Here is a 24,920-nt window from a genome sequence, read left to right on the forward strand (position 1 = left end):
TTTATTTCTTCCTTTTATCACCTTCTCTTATGTTATTCTTTATCACTTCCTTCTATCACTTTCTCTTTCTGTGTTTCCTTATGTTATTCTTTATTTTTTCTTTTTTTCACCTTCTCTTATGTTATTCTTTGTTTTTTATCATTCTACCACTCCCTCTTTCTGTGTTTCCTTATGTTATTCTTTGTTTCTTCCTTCTATCACCTTCTCTTATGTTATTCTTTGTTTTTTATCATTCTACCACTCCCTCTTTCTGTGTTTCCTTATGTTATTCTTTGTTTCTTCCTTCTATCACCTTCTCTTATGTTATTCTTTGTTTTTTATCATTCTACCACTCCCTCTTTCTGTGTTTCCTTATGTTATTCTTTGTTTCTTCCTTCTATCACCTTCTCTTATGTTATTCTTTGTTTTTTATCATTCTATCACTCCCTCTTTCTGTGTTTCCTTATGTTATTCTTTGTTTCTTCCTTCTATCACCTTCTCTTTCTGTCTTTCCTTATGTTATTCTTTGTTTCTTCCTTCTATCACCTTCGCTTTCTGTCCTTCCTTATGTTATTCTTCGTTTCTTCCTTCTATCACCTTGTCTTATGTTATTCTTTGTTTCTTCCTTATATCACTTTCTCTTTCTGTCTTTCCTTATGTTATTCTTTATTTCTTCCTTTTATCACTTTCCTTATGTTATTCTTTATTTCTTCCTTCTATCACTTTCTGTTTCTGTCTTTCCTTATGTTATTCTTTATTTCGTCCTTCTATCACTTTCTCTTTCTGTCTTTCCTTATGTTATTCTTTGTTTCTTCCTTCTATCACTTTCTCTTTCTGTCTTTCCTTATGTTATTCTTTATTTCTTCCTTTTATCACCTTCTCTTATGTTATTCTTTGTTTTTTAATCATTCTATCACTTTCTCTTTCTGTCTTTCCTTATGTTATTCTTTGTTTCTTCCTTCTATTACTTTCTCTTTCTGTCTATCCTTATGTTATTCTTTGTTTCTTCCTTCTATCACTTTCTCTTTCTGTCTATCCTTATGTTATTCTTAGTTTCTTCCTTCTGTCACCTTCTCTTATGTTATTCTTTGTATTAATCGTTCTATCATTGTCTTCAAAAGGACGACATCTAGCCCCGCTCCTCAAGTCACTTTACCTAACATCGCGATGTTACAACTGCGAGCGTTTATACTTGCCACCCAATAAACAAAATCTCGTGAAAATCACGTCAATATCAAGGTATCGACTTGAGGAGAGTTACGTTCTTCAAACACCGGACATTTACGTAAATGTGTTAATACGTTTTTTGCATTAGGTAACTTAAAACACACGTACACTAAATCACGCAATTGTCACTGCAATATCACCATTATAATAACGTGATTATCCCTACCTTGGAGACCATGGTTTGTAAACCTAATACTCCCGTGTTTGTTTGGTTATGAAATTACATCTTCATACACGAAATTATCGCGTCACAGAAACACGTGAAGCCTTATGGCACAGTCACACGGCCACTTACGGTAGCTGCGGATGCTTACGGATAAAAGTCCGTAAGCATCCGCAAGGATCCGTATCATCCGTAAGCATCCGTATCCATCCGTAATTCAATCCGCAGGATCCGCAGACATACGCAGATCCGCAGCGGAATTTTGAAAATCTCAAAATTTTGCTGCGGATGAAATATACGTAAGCATCCGCAGAATATACGTTATCCATACGTAAAATACGTAACTCATACGTAAGATACGTAAACTCATCCGCAGGATACGTTAGATACGTAACTGATCCGCACACTTTGTCGGGTGTGCGGATGCCTGCGGATACATAGGGGTACGTAAACACTATTACGTAGGAGTTACGTATGTTTAACGTATTTTTGACATATATATTGCGGATCTTACGATAGGACTTGCGGTAATTGCGTATGCTTGCGGATGGGATACGAATATTACGGATGGGATACGGATGTTACGGATTGGATATGTATGTTACGGTTGAGATACGGATAATATGCGGAATTTTTACCTATGTCTTCTTTCATTTCGGCGGATGTCGCCCATGCCAAATGGTCTTCACTTGGGTATGCAACCCTGGATGCTGCCAGCATCCTCATCATTGTCAGTTCTTCAACTGTAGACTTTCACAGGTCACTCAAGATGGAGAGAGAACGCCGCCTTGTGTTGCTGGATTGTTTGATGGCCATCCAACACAATCAGATGCAGATGAAGATCCTGATGGCCAAGATGCAAGCCATTCTTGAAAGGAGAAAAGAGAGGATGTGTTGAGTTCGTCACTGGATCACATTGCTACCACACCAGGGTGCCTATGGTAACCTGATGCACCTGCTACGCAATGAGGATGTTCAGGGCTTCCGCAACTTCACCCGCATCACACCTGCCATGTTTGCCGAAATGGTCACCCGCCTCACTCCTCGCTTACAGAAGTATGATACCTGGTACAGGAAGGCCCTTCCAGTAGGCTTGAAGGTCGCCATCACCATGCGCTACCTTGCCAGTGGGGACTCCTACCACAGCCTGATGTACCTATTCTATGTACCCCCACAACACCATCTCACTCTTGGTGTTGGACGTGTGTCAGGCCATCTACGCTGAGTATGGCGAGGAGACCATCAGCAACCCATCTACTCCAGAGGGGTGGAAGGGCATTGCCCAGACCTTCTCCGACCGGTGGAACTTCCACCATTGCCTGGGAGCCTTAGATGGCAAGCACATCCGCATCAAGGCACCCGCGAACTGTGGCTCCCAGTTCTACAACTATAAGGGGTACAACTCGATTGTACTCCTTGCCCTGGTTGATGGCAACTACAAGTTCCGGTGGGTGGAGGTGGGAGCAGGTGGTGCGAGTTCTGATGCCCAGATTTGGAACACGTGCAGTCTGAAAGAGGCAATTGACGATGAGAACATTGGAATACCACCAGATGAGCCACTGCCTCATGATGATCGAGACATCCCTTATTTCGTGATTGCTGACGCTGCATTTGCACTACGCACCACCCTGATGAAGCCTTTTGGTGCCAAGCCACTGACCATGGAGGAGAGGATATTTAACTATAGACTTTCCAGAGCCAGGAGATGTGTGGAGAATGCCTTTGGCATTCTTGCAAACAGATTCCGGTGTCTTCTGAGTGCTATGGCACAGGTGCCTTCCACAGTGGAGACCATCGTCCTCGCCTGCCTGTGCATCCACAACCTCCTGAGAGACCAGGCATCCGCTGAGCAGGTTTTTCTGCTACTTCTTCTGCCAGACATGATGCACACGAAAGTCCAAAAAGATGGAGAAGAAACTGTTGAATAACTGGAACTAGATCTCAGACTTGATGAAATGCGACTGAAGCAAGCTCCGATCCACGTGGGTTTATATGCGGATGGTGCGGACGCCAGAGGAAGCCGACATGCGCAGACACGAGCGTAACTTATCCGTATCGTCCGTAAGTCATCCGTATCGTCCGTAAGTCATCCGTAAAATCCGTAAGTCATCCGTAAGTCGTCAGTAACATGTGTCAGCGGGTTGGCAGCGGATGGGTTCATCCGCAGGTTTTACCCGTAACATCCGTAATTCATACGTAACATCCGTAACTAATCCGTATCGTCCGCAGAATATAGGTAACTTTTGCTCAAATTTCCGTATTGGGGTTAAAAATTACGCATTTTCATTATCCAAATATACGCAGGCATCCGCAGGTCCGTAACATGGCCGTGTGACTGTAGTGATAGTTTTAGTCAAAATATCTGCGTGAAATTCACGTGAATATTACGAGGCTGACTTGAGATGAATCATGTTCTTCATTCACGTGAAATTTACGTCGAAGAGGAAGTATGTTACTGTAACCCGCGTTCAACCCAACAATTACGCAAATGTTACACAATAAATGAACTAAAATAATGACGTTCTCATCCCGTTTCTGAACATCGTGTCTTGATCTTCCATAATTACGTCCAGGCGCGCCGGAAGCAGTTTGGGATTAGAGGGGGTGGGTGGGGGGAGGGTGGGTGCAAACATCCCAGAAGAGAAAGCTAGTTGCAACTGGTCCAGTTGATGAACCATTTAATGCCAACTGGTAACCCTGGAAATTGAAATGGGCTAAATGATCCAGTTGATCCAGGCCAGTTATAATTCAACTGGTCTAGCTGAGCCATTAGAACCATTTGGTAAAACTTCCAACCAGTTGAACAGCAACAATACTTCAATACTGGTACGTCTTTATTTCCAATGTAAGGGCATTGGTAATAAGTAGACTTACATAATTGAATTAATCGAGAAAAAAAATCGTATACTTGTACTTTATTGAAATTATTTTAGTTCACAGTTAATGTTTCCCTTATTCATGTTTAACTATTTATACAAAGTAGCGAAATGTCCTAATAACTGGAAATTTATATTTGTAGTATTTTCGAAATGAATTGCATATAGTTAAATCATCAGTAATTAAGAAATATGCTGTAAATTCAGATAAATTGTTTAAAAAACATAGATCTGCACGCACCCCATATTCAATATGCAAATGAATTGGTGTCAGCTGGGTCAACTCGAAATATGCCGACGCTCAGTCATCAACTGGTGCAACTGGAAATATGCACAATCCAGTTATCAACTGGTGCAATGAAAATATGCCAACAGTCAGTTATCAACTGGTGAACATAGAAATATGCCAACAGTCACGGGATTATCACCACGGAACTTAAATGGTAACTGTGAAACCATCAAGACACCCCAGAATAACTCATTTTCACACATGGAAAACACGGAATACCCAGCTTATATTAATAATCCGTTTGAGTCACGCGATCATCACCGCGGAACTGCTGGCAACTTTGACTACGATTTAAATAGGTGTTTTAAGACACCTAATCATGACTAATTTTTCACACCTAAAAGTCACGTATGCCCAGCTTAGATTAATAATCCGTTTCAGTCACGATCGAGATCATCACCGCGGAACTTATGGCAACTTTGACTTCCATTTAAATAGGTGTTTTAATACACCTAATAATGACTAATTTTTCACACCTAAATATCACGGATTCACAGCTTAGATTAGTAATCAGTTTTAACTACGTGATCATCACCAAGAAAGTTGTGGTAACTTTGAAACCATTTAAATAGGTGTTTTAAGACACCTAATAATGACTAATTTTTCACCCCTAAAAGTCACGTATGACAAGCTTAGATCAATAATCCGTTTGAGTCACGAGATCATCACCGCGGAACTTATGGCAACTTTGACTACCATTTAAAAAGGTGTTTTAAAACACTTAATAATTACTAATTTTCACACCTACATATCACGTTTTCACAGCTTAGATTAGTAATCAGCTTGAGCCACGTGATCATAACCAAGAAATTTATGGTAACTTTGAAACCTTTTAAAGAGGTGTGTAAGACACCTCAGAATTACTAGTTGAATATAACCAGAGATTCACGGACAGAACAATAAGACGATTAGCCGGTGTAAGTAACGTGATTATTACCATCAACCTTGGATAACGTGTGAAACCAATCAATAAAGGTGCTTACAAGACCAAATAATTACGTATTTATCGCCACCATCGGTTAACTGACAAAAAACTCGTTGCTTGGTCAAGTGGTTATTTGGTCATAAACACTTGATTTACAGAGGTAAGTGGAATCACGTTACTCCAGTCGCGTGATAAACTGGTGGTTTTTAGGTTAGATGAAAACGTGAACAGGAGTACCGTTTTGTTTAAATGAAGGCACGTGTCGATAACGTTCAAATCTAGTTCAAAAGGCACTATACTTTAAAATCACTTAAAATACACTCCCAAAAGAGGTTACTTTTTGGTGTTCTGTTTATTGGGCAAACACGCCAAAACACGCCAAAACACGCCAAAAGATCACACTTCGTTTTGGAATGTTTGGGGCTTGGCGTTTCTGCCGGTAAAGCGTAGTTGCCCTTGGTAACATCGCGGCCAGGCTCCGGTTTGGCATTTTTTGGCGTGTTTGGAAGACAGTGTAAATGCCTCTATTGAGTCATCATAGATCCTACCATTTAGCTGAATGCATTAACTATTTATAGATAACACTCTTCCAAGTACTTTTCGGAGGTTTCTGAATGTGTACATAGTCATGTAAAGTGTTCTGATTGATGACGGATCCAGGGGTCACGGGAGCACATTCCCCGGCTAAATCCAATGAGAAATATTGCAAGTATAACAACAAAATGTGCCCTAAATGTGTGCCCCCCCCCCCCAGCTGCTCCTACATCTACGATTCCTACTCCAAAAAGCGAACTCCCTCCCCTAAAATTGAATTTTTGTTTGTTGTTCGGGGGATGTGTACTCTAACAATTCGATTGTTTCTTTGCTTGTCAGAAAATTCTGAGGAGAATGAAGCATGTTTTTATACTAAGTTGTTTATGAGAAAATATGCATAACTGTTTCTGCCTGCCCCAACAAATCCTGGATCCGCCATTATTGTTGCTCAAAAACAGAAAAAGGAGATAGTTTAAGCATTTCAAGTAGTACAATTAGAGCTGAACCTACACGTACTCGTAGCGGTAGGATAGTGAAACAGCCTACTTTTTTGTACTCTTAAGCTTGTAAATAGAATGCATTATATATACATTTTATTATTGTCGCTTTCTCCATTATATGTATACATTGTGTTTACTATTTGGTTACATTTTTCACGTTTGTACTTTCATACACTATATACCTAGTATCGTTTGTACCTTTTGTGTTAGTATCTATGTATAATGTATAAGAATTGTATTCACCAGTTCGTAGAATATGACTGCGCATTAGCAAATAAAGATAATTTGTACAAAATCGTACCCCCCCCCCCCGACACTGTATTTCATTGTATTCGTGACCCTGCCTCTTGTCATTTGATGAGGAAATATTTTTCTTCTTCTGCTAGAGGGCCTGGGTTATTCAAATGGACCATATTGTAAATAATAGTTTAATGTAAAGAGAAAAGACAAAGTTATTTCAACTTTATGCAAAGAGGTTATAATACATATTCAAGCACTTCTCAGTTGAAGAATTCAGCGAGATTTACTCGCCTCATTATATTGAAATTTTCTTAAAAACAGAGAAAGGAGATAATTCAAGCATTTCAGGTAGTACAATTAGAGCTGAACCTACACTTACTCGTAGCGGTAGGATAGTGAAACAGCATACTTTATTTACTCTTAAGCTTGTAGATAGACTGCATTATACTTATACATTTTATTATTGTCCCTATCTACATTGTGTATATATTGTGTTTACTATTTGGTTACATTTTTCACGTTTGTACTTTCACACACTATATACCTAATATCGTTTGTATTTTTGTGTTATTATCTATGTATAATGTATAAGAATTGTATTCACAAGTCGTGCATTGCTATTCAAACTTGTAGTGTTTGTTTGTTCACTCATACCCCGAGAGGGGGTCATAGAGTCAATACAATTCTAATCATGTATATATACAGCCTCAAATCAGTAGGCAAAAAAATAAACTCCGTTGACACTTTATTACATAGGTGAACAGATACTTTCGATAAATTAACTCAAGGTCATTCGATACCCTAATGTATAGCCTGTAGAAATTATGATTGCATTTTGTAATGGACCAGACATTCAAACCGCCTTCGGTTGATATTTGAAGAGTCTTTACAATTGCTTTCATAATAATAGTATGGTCATAATGACGGCGACTGCGAGTTATAAATGAATCGATTTTCATGGATATAATTTACTCCTTGTAAAGTAGAATCGTATATTATTATGTAGCGCTGAATTAACTCTGAAAAAGCTTACCTTCTGTCTTGGTACATGTAAATGGTAAATTACATTGAAGTCATAGTCATTTAATTTGCTCTTTGTGATAACAATTACAATGATTAGCTATTATCATAATATGTCAAGCTATAAATATGAACGTATATATACTCACGGAGGATTGGGGAATAGATATTGTAGGAGAGGTTACAGAAATCAAAAATAAATCGCCTCAATAGCGCTCCTTACTCAAGAATCTGGTGCTTTTTTAAATGTTTGTTTATAACCTTTTTATTATGCTTATGGATGAGTTTCGTAGATTTTAACTGCCATTATAAAATTAATAATTTAAGGAAAAAATGTATTAGTCTCTCTATATTGTTAATAAAAAAAACATTTAGGAAACCTCAGAGTGTTGATTAATATGACACAAAAAAGACGTGTTATTAACTGAATACATTGTACTTTGATACCTATCGAAGGGATGTAAAACAAATTTAACTTTATATTCTGTAATTGATTGTATATATTATGTTCTATCGATCCCATTCAAATGAGGGAATCTTTTTTCTTTTTTTTTAATAAAATCATCTTTATTCAATATTGCTTTCGACTTTACAAAACATAACAAACCATATATGAATATACATACATAATATAACCAATAGAATCAACAACAAGAATATAGCTGATTATACAAGATAATTTTTTATTTTAATTTTTTTTTTAAGCAACACAATGTTTTTTCCACCAATTATCAATCAATACAAATTTGTTATTTTTAACATAAATGTATTGTTCAAGAGAACGATAATAACTTAGAATTTAGTGAGAGTACGCTATGTTTGCATATGTTGGAAAATATTTAGTATTTGGCATATAAAATTAAAAAATTGAATTGAACTCCAACGTTTCCGTAAAACCTAAATATGAAATTAATTTTATTCAAAGTAATTTTATTCAAAATTAGGGAATCTGATAGTTACTTCATTTCGTAGTAAATCGTTCAGAACTTTGATATGCTGGCGTTATATATCGCTGAGCACATTCTTAACAAGAAATCGATGGCTAGGCCTCTTCTATATATTACATTATACAGTATATTTATATAATATTGGACGGCCGTAAGGGAGATATCAGAATATATTACCCGCAACAGAATCATATTGCCATGAGTTAAGAGGCGAAGGCAATATAGTTCTCCTGAAGCCATACCATACTAGAAGCACTACCGCAAAATCACCTCTAGCGCCATCTCAGGTCAGCTGTAGCAGTATATGGTCCAGTAAGTCGCTGCATTCCTGTCAGCCTCTCTGATTTCAAGGGCCCATGACATCGAAATACAAGTGTATTCCTGTTGGTGTGCAGTCCTACATACATCTCATATTTTAAAATGTAAATTTTGAAATGTAAACATAGCAAATTGTATGTTGCTATTGTATTACGTATTGTAACAGGTGGTCGACTTCGGCAAAGATACATACCACTTTCTCAAGTTAGCTCATTGATGACTGACACATGATGTCACAAGGGGAATGGATCTGGAGATTTTTGGGGTGGAGCTTAGCAAGTTTGAAAAACAAATGTTTCAAAAAATATTTGAAATTCTATGAAACAGATTCAGAAGATTACATATCAGATGTATGCAGGACTGCACACCAACAGGAATACACTTGTATTTCGATGTCATGAGCCCTTTCAGCTATCAGGCATGTTATTGAATCCGAGCACTTATTGCGTAGATTGTTTCCTTTGCGTATGAATAGATTTAAACCTATGATTCAAACGCGTTCTCATGCGAGCACGCACTTTGTAAATACTGCACATTGTAGGAACTTCCAAAGTTCCAGGAAAGTTTCAATCTGTGTTTACAGCTTCTTTAAAAGCAGTTTCTGAATGAAGATTTATTGTATCAAAGGCAACACAGTTGGCACGTACAGTTTAATATAAGCTAAAATCCTAAAAGATGTTGCTTAAGTATATACTAGTAAACATGCTCAGAGCTACTGAAAATCTGGTAACATAAACTCAAAGATATCAAAGAATTACTATTAGTTTGTGTGATTGGGGTTGTGTGTCCTGACACTTGACAACAATTGAGCCTTCCCTTTTATCTTCGCATTTAACAAAAGATATTCATCAATTAGCAGTAACCATCATAACATTTTGTCCATTATAATATTTCCCAACTTAAGTCTTAAAAGATTTATGAAAGATTTCTCGTTATCCCCGGTTGTAAACTTTTTTTCTTCACTTTACCAGTTTGGAAATCGTCCCGTCTGGATAACCAATCTGTCCGGACAAATTCTATAATATTGCTTAGAAAATGTGAATATGAGAGTACAATGCTCAAAACAAAGTATGAACCCTACCCATCTGATATGGAGAGAAATAAGTAGGCAGGCGCGGATCTACAGGGGCGGATCTAGAGGGGGTTACCCCTACCCCCCCCCCCCCCCACCCCCTTGGGCTGCCAAGTGAAAATGTGATGTGCGTAGAAAAACGCCATCATGTGTCCAGACTTTTTATGGTCTCCATTGTGTGAGCAGATGCCAGGAAAACATCACTTCAGAATAGCCCAAAAAATATCGCCTAGCCGCTACGCGGCTCGTTGACGATGCTCCACAAGAGGTTCAAAATAGAGCCACACAAATCGCCTCGCCGCTTCCTTCGCGGCTCGTGAACAATGCTGCATCGTCATTGGGTCACCACCCCCCCCCCCCCCCACCCCCCTTAGCAAAAAGCTAGATCCGCCACTATGAAGTTTGTACATTGTAAAACAGTTGGCAGAAGAAAGAGAAAATGCTAACAAAGTCAAAAGAACAGCCGCAACCCTAACATGGCACATCAGGACTTCACATTCTTTATCCAAAGGAGCCCGACCGTATTAACAAATTATATATTTAAAACATTATACTTTTTTTTTTCTTTGAGGTCGACTCCCTTATCTCTTCATATACGTATTAACAACATTGATATAAACAGTGGTATCTTGATATAGATTATCGGTTTTGAACCCAAAACATACAGAGTACACAATATTTTTTATGTAAAATCATATCAATTGCTTTTGCAAATTCTTCCTCAATCGGATCGCAGACAGTTCGTCTAGTGTGCGTTGGGCTTTTGTATACAGCAGGACACATTGTAAATACATCATGCTATGTTTATACATGCATTCCCTTCCTTTTTAGTAAGCCGAAAATGTATTTCCATTTGTAAGCCTATTCAAATTTAAATAAACTAGTTCGATGGTTTTCATTCAAATACTACTGCAATCATAAAATAAATACCAGTTAAAATCAAACCCCCAAACGTTGGCAGCATTTGTCTCTTCACGTGATATTCATCATGACCACCCATAAATGACCGTATAGTTTTGTGCGTAGAGTTGTCTTTGTTCAGCTTTTACAAACATGCTACTATAGTTGGTTAGTAAACAAAGGGAGACTTGGGTTTTTCCGAACATCGTACCTTTTGAAAAGGCCATGTGACCTCATCATAACACGTTTCTCGTGTGCAGTGCACAAATGTACGATCCCGAGTTGCAGATAATTCCACTAAAGCTAAATTTTCATCCTGGTTTCTCCAATTCTTTCAGCACGTCCATGAGCTTAGAAATAAGTGTGATTAGAAGTGAAACATCAGTTCAACACGGAATACAAGAGGTAAGCTGCTAGCATTAATGCTTCACTGATATATTTAAAACTGAACGGCGAGTCAGCAGGGCTCCCACTTAACCGAGTTGGAGCCTCGAGTTGTGGCGAGCTGGCTCGATCTTGTGGCAAGCCGTTTTATCATTAAAACATATTTCTTGATATCAAAAAATAATTTTCATTTCGGTTTAATAAAATTTGGAGTGGACTAAAAAAGATTATCATTATTAGTATTATTATTATTATATCAAGAATTGAATTCGTAATATCAAGAATTCGATTTCGTGATATCAAGAAATCTGTTTTAATGATAAAACTGCTTGCCATAAGATCGAGCCAGGTCGCCACAACTCGTGGCTCCAACTCGGCTAAGTATAAGCCCTGCTTTAGTGCACATCAGAACGTGTAGCGAGTACGCAGTGAAAAAAGAGAAAAAACAATGATTGACTTTTGGTAAATTCCAAGTGTAACGGAATAATATGTCCAAAGAATCTTCTATTTTTAATAGATATATTATAGAGTTGAGTTGAGTTGAGTTTGAGTTTGAAGTTTGTAATCCAAAAAAAAAAGTACATCAATAACATAACAATGAAATGTGAATGGTTAACATTGAAAGGATAAATGGGACCAGAAAGTAGCATTTAATGCTAATCGTGTCTTGTACCACTGACATACGAAAGTTTCACAGCAATGAATGAGAATGTAAGAGATAAATATGAATAACTATTGAATACATACTAAAGCTACAAGCTATTCTACATCTAGGATAAATATGTTGTGATTAAATACAAAGCTTTGGTATTTTACACTAAGTAAAAGATTAAGAATTATATAACATAATATTTACAAAAAAGGAAGGACAATGCCAAGGCAATGACATTTAAAAAATAATAATGAGATGATAAGATAAGGTTTCCTGTCTACCATTCATCAAATTCAATAATATCGAATTTTGTATAGCATTGTTACAGAATAGCTGATTATTTGATAATTAAAGCTAATTGAACTTAGTAAAGGTAAATGAACTTTAAATCTGATAAATGGTTGATAGGAAACTTAAGTGTTGTAAAAGTACTTCTTACTGGAAAATAGATTGTGCCTTTCTCTCTTTAATACTGTTTTTTCAAGATTGAGATTTTTCTGAAAATGTGATTCCTTAACGTAAGCAATTTCCCTTTTCAACTGATAAGGCATACTACTACTACTATTGATAATGATTATGATATTAATAATTATAATATTGATGATTATAATACTAACATTAAAGATATAATCATATTTATCTATATAAATATTTTTAAATCCAATTGTAAAAATATGAAAGCTGTTAAAAAACAATTAAACATTTTGATTTTCTTCAGTTGGTCAACTGGTCAAAATCCTCTTTCATTATTTATCTGCTGTTCAATGGGTTCTTACTTGCTATTTCACTTCCATTATGTAACTCTTTCCACTTATATTATATTCGTTCTTCATCCTATGTGCTGAAAATGTTCAGTTATTTAGAACTCTTGGTTCCATGAAATTACCTACTTTCATTGTCAGAGGCCAGAGGTGATAATAGTATTTCATGAAATTTGAGTCAATGAAGATCTACGCTGATGCAATTTGAAATACAAATAATTCAGGCCAAAAAACCTGAATGGCTATAAATAATGCCGATTATCCTATATACACACATTCCATATTGCAGTACTTTTCAAAAGTACTAAGAACGTTTCTTCATCAAGCATTCATTTTCCGAGGCTTTTTTGGAAAGTGACGTTTCAATATCGTTGCACTAAGTTTGACTTGATTAATTATTTATCATAATGCATTGAAATCTCTATTTGACAATGACAATACTACAATTTTTTGGGTCAAGATTGGTAAAAATAAAATCACGTGATAAAATTACTTCTAACATTTTACTTCTGACATTTTTAACCTCTGATATCTTTACCTATGACATTTTTGCCTGTAACATTCGTACCTCTGACATTTTTAAGTCTGACTTTTGTAAGTCTTACATGTTTACCTCTGTCATTTGTACCTTTGACATTTTTACTTCTGACATTTTTGCCTGTGAAAAAAAAATTGACATCCTTCCTCTGACACATAAACACCTGCTTTGTTTATATCTTACAAATCGGAAATGGGCTTTAAAAAAATGGAAAAAAGCCAGGTAAAATAATTTTTGACGGAGATTCCGAACATGACAATGATTTTTCTTAGAAATCATTAATAATTATAAAATCTAGCTTTAAATATGACGAATCAGAACGCTCAGAAAAAGGGCCCATTTTTTGGAGCTGTATTGCACAATAGCATATGAAGTCACTGCAGGCGCCTCTCCGGTGAAGAGGAGGGTGATTTAGACATTACGAGGCAAACTATGATATTAATTGAGGGGGGGAAAGAAATTTATCCGAAAAATAATATGCACTTAATAATTCCAATTTGGTTCATTTTTGAATTACAATGAGATTGTAAGATCCTTAGTTGTAGGACAAATCGGGCATGCCCGCAATGATGTCAAATGCGTCATCAAGGCCACGTAACCGTGTTACCCTTTTTCGAGGGGCGTAGCCCAGCAAGCATGAGAACTGTGAAAAATGGATGGTTATTATCATTTTGGGGGGTCAATACAGAGATTTTCTGAAAAATTAGAGGCTGAAATATTAAAAAGTATAGGTTTATTCATGTTTTAAAAGGCTTTATGTTGGTTGGGTTAGAGTGGCCCTTTAAATCGAATTATGTGCGCTCTACCACGTTTTCAACCGAAAGCACAAGGTATAATTTGATCTTGAAATTGTGTACATTGCAATTGGACTGTGCTGATTTCCTTTTTATAAGGACAAAAAGGAATGCAAGACTGAGCAAACATCGTTATCCCTGCCCCTGCTAAGTTTAAGCCATATTTACAGTCTTTTCCTAATGTTAGGCGTGCTATGGTAGACTGGTTCTCAAAGAAAAGAATTTCATTATTTATTATAACCGAGGGCACAAATAAACATTTCTGAAACCATTAATACTCTGTTAATTTAACAGAAAGCATGAAAATTATTTTAAATCAGTAATTGGCTGCAAGCTAGGCCCCAGCTGTGTAAAAACGAACAAAATTTGGTTCACAGCGAATGAAACGAATAGTAAAGAGCCTACTCTTTTTTTATTTCGTGCGTATAGGTATGGGCGCGCGCGTGTGTGTGTGCGTATATACTGAAATGACGTCATCCGTGCTAAAGACAATCTGGTCACAGCTGTAAGGATACAAACTGTTTTATAATTACCGTAATTGGACCCCAAAAAGCACGTTTTATCTAACTTCATGTATTTTCTAAACAATAACAACATGTTCAATGTCCAAACATACCAAAACGGCCAACTAATTTGCTTACTATATTTCCCAAATACAAATGTACACAATTTCAGTGGTAACAAATTATTTTTAAAGGAAGATTCCTTATGTTAAAATATTTTTCTAAACACAACCTTTATGTGGACAATAAGGTGAACTTATTCTCGACAAAAGGATTTCGGAAAGGCATTAACTCTAAATAAAAGTATATGAGATATCGGTCTTCTGGCTCTCAACATCTTTACTTGTTGAATATTCTATCTAAAAATTATATCCCTATATGTTTCATTTTACGTATGTGTTTCTTACATAGCTAGCATAATCCCAAAGAGGATGGATAATTTCGATGATATTCTGAAAGACATTGCTACAGAAACGAGCACAGATGAACAAATGGATAATTTAGGAGCAGCACTTGGAATGTCAGCTACTGATATCGCCGGCTACAAAGCAGCAAATACAGCTGATGCAAAGGACGAGGGAACATTAAGAATGCTCATCGCTTGGCGTGAAACACAGACGTCTTCAACGGAGAAAGCCGCCTTGAGTCATATCCTGAAGATGGCCGGCAGGAGTGACCTGTGTGATAGATATCTCCCAATGACTGACGTTGCTCAAGAAGAGGTGCAAGCCCAGCAGAGCGATGCATCGAGTGGTAAGTTTGAGCTTGGGCGCGAAATGGCACAAGAGTAATGGAATCTTCATTTTGTTGTATGTACAATGTATGGTTAAAAGTCTCATTCAAAGAACGATGCCGTCTTTGATGATATCAGGGTCCCATACATAGGCCGTGTGTGTCAGACTATCTATTTACATTCCCACACGAAAAATGCCCAAACACATGAGGTCGATTCCTTGACAACTGATTGACTTTTCATAGACAGAGAGAGAGAGAGAGAGAAAGAGAGAGGAAAAAAACAAGCGTTTTCTGTTTGTTTTATGAATTTAAATATTCAAATATTTAAATATTTCCTATTCAAATGCAGAATATTGTACATTAAGCTTTAAATATTGATACTTATTGTATACAATTTTACTATATTTTATGTGTTCACGTTGGCATTTAATTTTCCAGATGAAGACAGAACCGAGTTGAATAAACTAAGAGAGACGCTTAAGGACTATACACCTGGGAAAAGCACAGACACTGTATGGGATGAAACATTTCCCCCAGTGATTAATATCGGACTGTTTGGCGTTGCGGGTGTTGGAAAATCCGCTTTCATCAATTCACTCAAATTCGCTTTGAAAGGTTAGTAAATGGACAACTAATGCTGTGACCAACCAAAGAAATTGACAACCTTCATGGTCACATTTTCTGAAATGTCATGTTAAAGGTGATTACCTCACATTTACCTAAATAGATGTTCCGGACCTTTCTGATCGTGGTTAATCCCTCTCAAATCGGCTGTGCCAGGAATGTAGTAATAAACATAAATTAATACTGTAAAAGTAAGATAACTTTGTTTTGTTTTTTTCTTAATAGTACTTACTTCTGGGGAGATTTGGTGTTGCAATTAGTCATTGAAGTTTGTTATCAAATACAAATGATCTTTTTAATTAAAATTTGCTTTATTGATTTCAAATTTTGCTTGATTTTGACGATAGGAACAGTGTTGATTCTATTTTTTCTCACGCAGGTGAATACGAGACCGTTGCAGCTGAGGGTAGATATGATAATCAGGGAAGCAGAACCCGGTATAGAGATCCTGTGCGCCTCACCAATTGCATCCATGTCATGGACAATAGACCCATGAAAGACTATTCACTGGGGCAAATAAAAGGCAGTTTGATACCACAGATATGTAAGTACCATAGTAACAACAACAATGATAACGATGATAAGAATACAATTATTGATAATAATAATAATATCAATAATACATAATAATATGTATTATTCCAGTAAAATGGAATATAGATACAAGGAGTAAAATGATATTATAAAATGAAAACGAAACCTTATCAATCATAATAATCACACAGGTTAAACCATGAAGCTGAAAATTTTGTTTATAACGGGGTTCCATGTAAAAACGCAGTATTAATGATTTCTTCATCTAAAGATACAATGACAGTGAAAAATATCCAAAAAATGAGCTCAAACAAGATAACCTTTTAATCCTTTGAGACTTACAACTTAATTATAACAAATAGTAAATTAAGAAGAAAATAAATCGTTGAGAATTTGTCAAAGACGGCGACGAAAGAATATTCAGTAACAAGTACCTTATGTTTGCAAAGATGAATTGGTTCCTGAAGAAGCGAAAAAGAGCTATATCAAATTAATTATTTTATTTTTCAGGTGGCAAGCGTGGACTCGATCCCCATAAGAGGATAACGAACGGGAGAGTGGTGCACTGCCCTGTTTTCGTCTCCGATTTCACGTAATCGTAGAGCTTTTATCTCATTTTCATGTTGCAGTCCATGTATTTTGCAGATAGTGCTAAAGCTAGATATACAAATCCGTTTATTGATATGGCAATGTATGTTAAATTCCTCGTATCATAAGTTATTAGTCCTGACATACACGGATCCCTTCATTGCCTCTATAGGTATTGGTAATCCCACATGTGCTCCGGTGTCAATAAACCACGTCGGAGATAGCACTTTTACAAATGATGCCCAAATATTTACAAATTCTTTAAACATAAGAGAAGTCACACTTCGTGCTTCATAAAGACCTTTTGGGGGATAAAATCTGTATATGCCCATGCGCAGATAGTATCCCCTAAGTGGTTTACTGTTTCAGGCTTTAGTTAGGCTGCTATTGGGTTTTATGTTAGGTTTAAGATTAGGTTTAGGGTGAGGATGGGATATGTTCAGGGTTAAAGGAAAGCCCAACCATAATAGCAAAATACTCTAAAAAGATAGCAGATAAAAGATACAAAGATTCTTCTTCTTCTTCTCTTTTCATCTATTTTACAGTCACGGTCCTTGTTCACAAGTCCCCATGCAGGATTTTCTCCAACAGCTTTCAACTATAGGATATTCCCATGGTGGTAAGTTTTCGATAGAAAATTAGCTTTTCAGGTTACTATCTAGGGGTAAACTTATTGAACTGAATTGAATTCATTGTATTGATTCATCTTTCATTATAACAGAAATTATTCTTCTGGATTGTGGGATCCCCGAATCTACACTATTGTTATTACACACAAAACATAACTGTGCTGATTCTAACATACTCCTAATTCTTCTTCTTTTTCCAGACAGACAACTGATGATTGTGGCTACAAACAAGAAGTCTCAAAAGAGAGATTTCCAAACTCAGCTTGAGCTTCTTCATTCCCAGATTGGTTTCGCAGAAGAAAACATATGGGTCTTCGAAAACTACACCGAAAAGGATCATGAACATGATGATGCAAGAAGCATTGAGTATTTGAAATTTCTTTTGAAGTGTTTGGATGTCGCAGAAAGAAATATATTGTATGAAATGACAATATCGAAAGAGAGCTGTTCGTTATGGTCTAGAATAAAGCAAATGTTGAATGGCAAGACGGTTGCATGTTTACTCGCTGTCGCGTTCATTCACTTCATAGTCATGAGCCAAGACAGTCTGAAAAGATTGCCTTTCATCAATCATGAATCTTGAGTTCATCTATGAATGATGAACTTGAAATTAATGTTCAGTACTTGTCATGCGATATCCTTTTAAAGGAAATGTTCTAGCTGGATTCAGACTCAAAGAGATCGATTGTATATGTATATTACATAAGAATAATTTTTAGTGTAAATTGCGTGGTTTTATATTCCTAAACATCATAACGAAGTGAACAAAATTCTGTTTGTAAATCACATACACAGATATGGATATATTGGACTATACTTGTAACACAATTTAGTCCAAAGAGTTTATCTATTTGTATTCGTAATTAACATAATGAGGACATTCTAAGATCAATCCCTTCTCTTGGACATTACTTTTATTATCCGCCCCCCCCCCCTTTCCGTGAAAAAAGGTTATGGAGTTATCAGTATTTCACCATAAACAGAATTCATCCTCCTCAGTCTCTTAATAAACAGTTCGAAAGACGATATTGCATGATATATGTGACTTCATGATTATCCATTTCATCAAACTTAATGATAACTTTCATAACATTTATGATATAAACGAAACAACAAATAATGCTCTTATTCATTTCAGGAATAATGGTCTTTAAAAATAACTTTATTGTATACATCTGTTGTAAATTAGTGATTGACTATGGAAATCTTTTAATAGGCATACCCGGTAAAGCAGACAATTACTGCTTAAGGAATGGCAAGCATTGTCAAGGTACTTAAAGTAGCATACGTTTAGTGTATAATTTCACTCTAGATAACCCAGATTATGAACATAACGGCTCTAGTTAATGTAGGACCTATAAACTCATAAAACACAACCAGGCCAACCTAGAAAATAACGTGAATTCGGTCATTTCCGTTATATATTTAACCGCGTAACGATTGTTACTGTTTACAATGTATTTTATGACGAGAAAATACAAGTAAAATTAATAGCCTCTGTAGGGTTATGCATGTTATGTCTTTGAATATACGTCAGGAAAGTACTTCAAGAATAAGTCTTTGATATCTGATTGTTGGTTCGATCAACTGCATTAAACACATGGTTGTGCGTAAAATGGGGTTGATGTGTATTTGTGGTGAGTGGGTACTTTGGGTGTGTTTGTGTGGGTGTGTATGTGTGTATATACAGTGCGAGTCCAACAAAAAAAGTTTACACCTAGAAAATTGTTAATTATTTTAAAAATCATCTATGAACAGTAAATAATTATACATCTTATGAAAGAGTGTTTTATCCCAAATCATTTGGTATCATTTTTGTGTGGTATGTGTTCACGCTTGGATGAACATGTGGCATAGTTTGCGAGAGTGCAAAAATCGATTTGCGCCAAATTTGCTTGTGTGATGTTTGAATAAAACAATTTGGATTTGGGTATTAATTCGGTCTTTGCAGATCCAAATAACATCCCTAACATAATTAATCTTGTCACACATATCAAATATCAAAGAACATTTTTGCGCGTGTGTGTGTTTGTGTGTGACTTTGCTTATGCAAAAAGCATATGCCATGCATTTCATTTGATACCTTCAATTCATTCTCTCACTTCGCTGATCACAACATGATACATGATGTAGGCATCACTTTGGCGCAAGCCGATTGTTGCACTCTCGCAAACAATGCCTCATGTTCATCCAAGCGTGAACACATACCACATAATTTACTGTTCATAGATGATTTTTTTAAATAATTATCTATTTTCTAGGTGTAATTATTTTTTTGACTCACACGGTATATATAACCTTGTACCTGTGTACATAAAATAGTAGATTTTGTGAAAAAAAACAATAAATATGTATGCGGGACCGAAGAAAGACAAAAATTGTATCTAATTGTATTGACAGGGTTTCCTTGTTGAAGTTGAAATATAAATAAATCAAATTAAACCCCGTTATGATCCTAAAAGTTTCAATAAACTTAACATGTAAGCGGAACTGTTATATCTGTATTACCTATAGTGTATGTATATAACTGTGCACCTGTATATATAAAGTCTCGAAGTTAATTTTGTAACCGACAATAAACATGTATGCGGAGCCAAAGTAGGACACAAATGTTATTGTGTTTAATTGTATTGACAGGGTTTTCTTGTTGACGGAATATAAACTTGTAATTATATATTTGTATATATCAACCAGTCTCGTTTCTTTTACTTGTAATATTTTACACAAATCTTATTTAAAGGATTTGGAAACCCATCATGTATTTTTCAATCAACTTTATTTTAGGCTTTAGATAACGAGAGTCAGACTCGACTAGCACATGTGCTTCTTTTTACTCTACTCTACCATCGATCACAAATTCATTGTACAGTACATAGTAATTCATTGATTTACTCTTGACGATAAAATTACTTATAACTATTTTGGGGGGTATAATGTACATGTATATCGCTGCAGAACATGTATTTTTATAATTCATGTCATATATTTATGTTATAGTGACATTGTCATTGTACATTTATATATAACTTTTGTTTCAATGTTTCAATGGTGGTGAATAAATAAATTCAATTCAATTCAATTTAAGTTGAAATAGATCTAAATCAAATTAAACCCCGCCATGTTCTTAATGTTTTTAATATGCTTAGCATGATAGTGGAACAGTTATATATTTTCTTATGTTTCATCTTTATTACACTTATAACATGCGTAATGGTGGTCCGATAATTTTTTTTGAATAAAATTAATATCGAACGGCATTTCAATGTATTGTGTGGTATTTTAGTTGTCTACAAAGCACTGAAAAACCTGCTTAAGGCTTGAAGAGAATTTTAGTGAGGCTGTAAGGGTACGTTTATGGTCATCTTTTTTCTGGCCAGAATGAGGCATTTGTTACGCGTTTACTTCAAAACACGGTTGCGTCCTTTCTCATTTTTGTAGAATCACGGCGATCGTAATCGCCGATGGTAAACTCACAAAAAGGTGCGTTTTGGATCGGCGATTCTGGGGAAGCATAAACGCACAATCATTTGTAAACGCGTTTAAATGGGGTCAACGCACTGACCTCTACTGCAGACTGTGCACTGCACTTCTATGGCTCCTCCATGCATGATTTTGGCTCTGAGCCAGAATCATGCCTGGAGGAAGCAGAGAAGTGAGCATAAACAGTACACCGTGAGACTGCGATTACGATGAGCGTTTACGATGAGCGTTTCAAATCGCTCATTCTGCCTTCAAAATTGAGCATAAACGTACGAGGAACAGGATGATTGTATTGCTTTCATTTTTGATGAAGTATCATGCACTAATATACAGTATTCTTTGAACAAAAGTTACAACATGCTTTATACCAGCGCTTTTAACTGGCGTGCCGCGGCACTCTGGAGTTACACAGGACTTCTCTAGAAATACCGCGAGATGTTTTTCATTCATTATGAAATTAACGTCAATTTCGTGAAATCAAAATATTAGGAACTGCAATGTGTTTTAACGAAAAAATTAACAAGTAAAAAGCCATGAAGAGTCTTTTTTCTTTGCTCGCTTTGCTACCTCTTAAAAAACACCAAAAAAAGGGATGATTGTGGACAACAAGATTACCAAATATATTTATATATTTGTATATCGACATGACAGAATATATGACTTTAGTATTAATATATTGGGTAGTGAGGGGGCCACTTGCATAAAACCATGTCTTATCTATGTTCTTTCCTTCACAAAATAATATCTTACCATACTAAAAAATGTCTTCTCTTTCTTTTTCTTTTACTCGCTGGCAAAAATATAGAAACAAATGTGTTCTTTCGTGTGTCTACATGGCACTTGATGTGTATGAGAGTAATGAAAAGGATCGAAGCTTCTGTTATAGATTTGAGATTATTTTGACGCGAAAATTTGTTATTCGCAAATGTGCAGTGACTATAAAAAGGTTAATAAATTCTGCTTTATACGACAGAAGTAAGTAGTGTCGATTGTGAGGAAGGGCTACGGTGCACACGTGTAATGAGCCATGTTATATGAACATGAAGTTCAGCATCGAGTCTAAGGAAACTTGGAAATAATTCTACATACATTTTATACGGTGCGTATTCCGAAAAGTGTACCCAACTTTGGTAGCTCCTAATCTACTTCATGAGGAAGAGTACCTTGTTTTTTCGTCAAATGATACCATATTCAAATTATTTTTGCCACGGGTGACTGAACACTAGGGTCTTTAAAACGTGTAGTCGAAATCGCCTTGTACCAAGTTTAGGCTGATGGAAAAAATGTGGGTCAGGCAATATGAACGTGCTTCTTTGGTCTCAAATACTTTTAAAAGGAAATTTTTCCCCATGCTTTGTTGCTTTATTGTTTAAAATGATGCAATGTGTCTAAGCTTTCACAGAAACTTGCCTTAGTCCATAAGATAACCTTAAATTATGTTGAACAGCCTACTAACTCCTTGTCTCAGATATTCTCAGATGTTCTCTCTGCTCACTTGTCCATTGCGCCATTTCACATGCATAGCATAAGGTGTTTATTTCGAATAATGAATGAAAACACAAATGTCACTGAACCTAGGTTTGTCTACAAACCACCTTGTTGAATACGGGCCTCTGGCTTTTGATCTACATTCATTGCTGCAGCTTAAACTTGGTACGAGAGGATTTCGGCATTCCTTTTTGAAAAGCCTGCCGCTCAGTCAGCCTTGGCAGCATAATTATGAAAATGCTACCATTTGGCAGGGTTTTAATATTCTTTACCATGAGATATGATTCAAGGTCATATAGGCTATAACTTTTTAATTACAAGATAATAGAGTAGGGAACACATCGTGTACTCACTCTTTATCCAAGCTGATAATATTGCTAACTACTGAGTTTCATTGTTCAGTTTATATCCAGGTGCCCTTTTAGCACAGTTGGTTAATTCACAAAGCGTTTATACATGTTATAAACCGTGGACAAAAAATATAAAGTTCGAATAGGCTTACTTTAACCGCACATCAAATCATATTTCAAAACGAGTCCAGTTGCAGATTATTTTCTCTCTCATTGTTTACGTTGCTTTCAATCCCGGTGGAGATTCGTCCTCTTTCTTTATTCTGTGGACCTTGGATAAGGTGAACAGGTGAGATAAAAGTATTTCATAATATTCGTTAAAAGTCTAGCTAGTTGTAATTAATAGATTAGAAGAGAGTAATGGATAATCATTTGGTGCACTGGTGTGTCGTTATTTTGGAGCTAAACAAATATTCATGAAAAAACATAGTTAATGCCCTTAGCTCCAAAAGATGAAATTAGAATGGGGACCAAAGTGGATCTGCCGAGTCAGGTTTTAAACAAAAAATTAAAATATCACACTATTTTACACATTTCAAACATCATTATCAAGACTGAAGACGTAGGGAATGCCATGTTGGATACTAAATCTTCATATCACGAGAGAGCACAAGGACTCGGATAAAAATAGGCAATTATGATTCCCAGAACGTAATATTACACAAAAGAACACACACTGCAAACGATTTTCTATAACCCTATTATATATAAGGAGACTATGATGTAAATAACTCTGTTAATTGAGATTTACTGAAGATAGTCAAAACCGCGAAATGTCTTGGGTACTAATTGATGAAGAATTTAATTGTACCAAACACGTTGACAAAATGTCAAAAGTAGCGCTTAATAATGTCTGTTAAGTAAAAACGTGAATTGTTTAGTACTCTGAAATAGAAGCCAATTGAGCAGCGTTTCGAAATTCAACGCGCTATATGATGTACAAGTGCACACATAAATTAGCACTATACAAGAAGGTTTAATTAACTTAAGTGAAATTTATCAGTATCAATGGAGGCAGGCAGATGCAGGATTACTTTCTGTGCAAAATTATAAATCAAAATGTTTTAAACGTACCCACTCGTGTCTTCAATAACAGTTTTTAATCATTTGGACAAATCATTAAGAATGGCAAGCTCTGTGAACACCTTTAAATACATGTTGAAACGATCTTGTAATATCCGTTGCCAATAGTAAATACCAATAGGATTCAATTCCGTCTAAAGTTGAACTCTAACTTTAATTTATGCTCATATTTCAAAGCATTTATCTTGTATGAATCGCATAATTGATTTGTGTTGCGTTTCATAGTTCTCATAATGAAGGATGACATGTCGCTTTGCATATGGAATGAATGGCATAATTCGCTATCAGTATGAAATATATATGTTCATTCGAATTTAGCTCGTATATTTAAATGCTATATTAATAAACGTTTATTATTTTACAAGGATTTCATCTAATATATATGCTATGTAAATATGTATAGAAAACAACTTTTGGTATCTCAAGTGTGGATCTATTTTGAGCCAAGATCGTCTTTTTCCTTTCTTTATAGGCTTCAGAAACTATATGAGGTTATCAACAACAAAAAATGTTTAAAAAATGATGATTATATTATTCATTGATTTAAAAACAGATTAGATCTAAACATGTTATACGATATAACAAATATGCAACAGTATTTTTGTTGGACAATTCCACACTTATTTAAAAGATAAACAAAACATACAAATATACATGTTCAGACTTACTTTCTTCTGTGTTTTTTCTGATATTGTTTTTAGTTTATATTCACGATTTTTTAAGCATTTTTTGTTATCAAACATGGTCTCATGGAAGACCAACCCTGTATTAATGTCCGAAAAAAAAT

The 24,920-nt window shown here is 35.8% G+C and overlaps 2 protein-coding genes across 3 annotated transcripts; both read left to right on the top strand.

Annotated features, from left to right (window-relative positions):
• Positions 1-2,318: 2,318 nt before the first annotated feature.
• LOC105442268 lies at positions 2,319-3,297 on the top strand. Its single transcript, XM_030983736.1, has 2 exons — positions 2,319-2,534; positions 2,581-3,297. Exons 1-2 carry the CDS (start codon positions 2,319-2,321, stop codon positions 3,295-3,297), a joined length of 933 nt encoding a protein of 310 aa, XP_030839596.1.
• Positions 3,298-11,066: 7,769 nt separating this feature from the next.
• Positions 11,067-19,407, top strand: LOC100893880. 2 transcript variants are annotated; one of them, XM_003723724.3, is made up of 7 exons: positions 11,067-11,395; positions 15,034-15,375; positions 15,796-15,972; positions 16,361-16,525; positions 17,026-17,107; positions 17,649-17,722; positions 17,933-19,407. In XM_003723724.3, exons 2-7 carry the CDS (start codon positions 15,054-15,056, stop codon positions 18,313-18,315), a joined length of 1,203 nt encoding a protein of 400 aa, XP_003723772.1. In that variant the 5' UTR covers positions 11,067-11,395; positions 15,034-15,053; the 3' UTR covers positions 18,316-19,407. The 2 variants fall into 2 exon arrangements, with proteins under 2 accessions (XP_003723772.1, XP_011675493.1); XM_011677191.2 differs by having other exon boundaries at positions 15,038-15,375.
• Positions 19,408-24,920: the final 5,513 nt, after the last annotated feature.

Source organism: Strongylocentrotus purpuratus, unplaced genomic scaffold (assembly GCF_000002235.5).
Source record: "Strongylocentrotus purpuratus isolate Spur 01 unplaced genomic scaffold, Spur_5.0 spur5_contig_830, whole genome shotgun sequence".
NCBI lineage: Eukaryota > Metazoa > Echinodermata > Echinoidea > Camarodonta > Strongylocentrotidae > Strongylocentrotus > Strongylocentrotus purpuratus.

Bases quoted from the DNA above. Each gene is read 5' to 3' on its own strand.
- LOC105442268 (XM_030983736.1), top strand. From the start codon at position 2,319: ATGCACCTGCTACGCAATGAGGATGTTCAGGGCTTCCGCAACTTCACC. The intron at 2,535-2,580 runs GTACCCCCACAA...GACGTGTGTCAG, and splicing joins GCCTGATGTACCTATTCTAT to GCCATCTACGCTGAGTATGG.
- LOC100893880 (XM_003723724.3), top strand. From the start codon at position 15,054: ATGGATAATTTCGATGATATTCTGAAAGACATTGCTACAGAAACGAGC. The intron at 15,973-16,360 runs GTTAGTAAATGG...TTTCTCACGCAG, and splicing joins ACTCAAATTCGCTTTGAAAG to GTGAATACGAGACCGTTGCA. The intron at 17,723-17,932 runs GTAAGTTTTCGA...TTCTTTTTCCAG, and splicing joins TATAGGATATTCCCATGGTG to ACAGACAACTGATGATTGTG.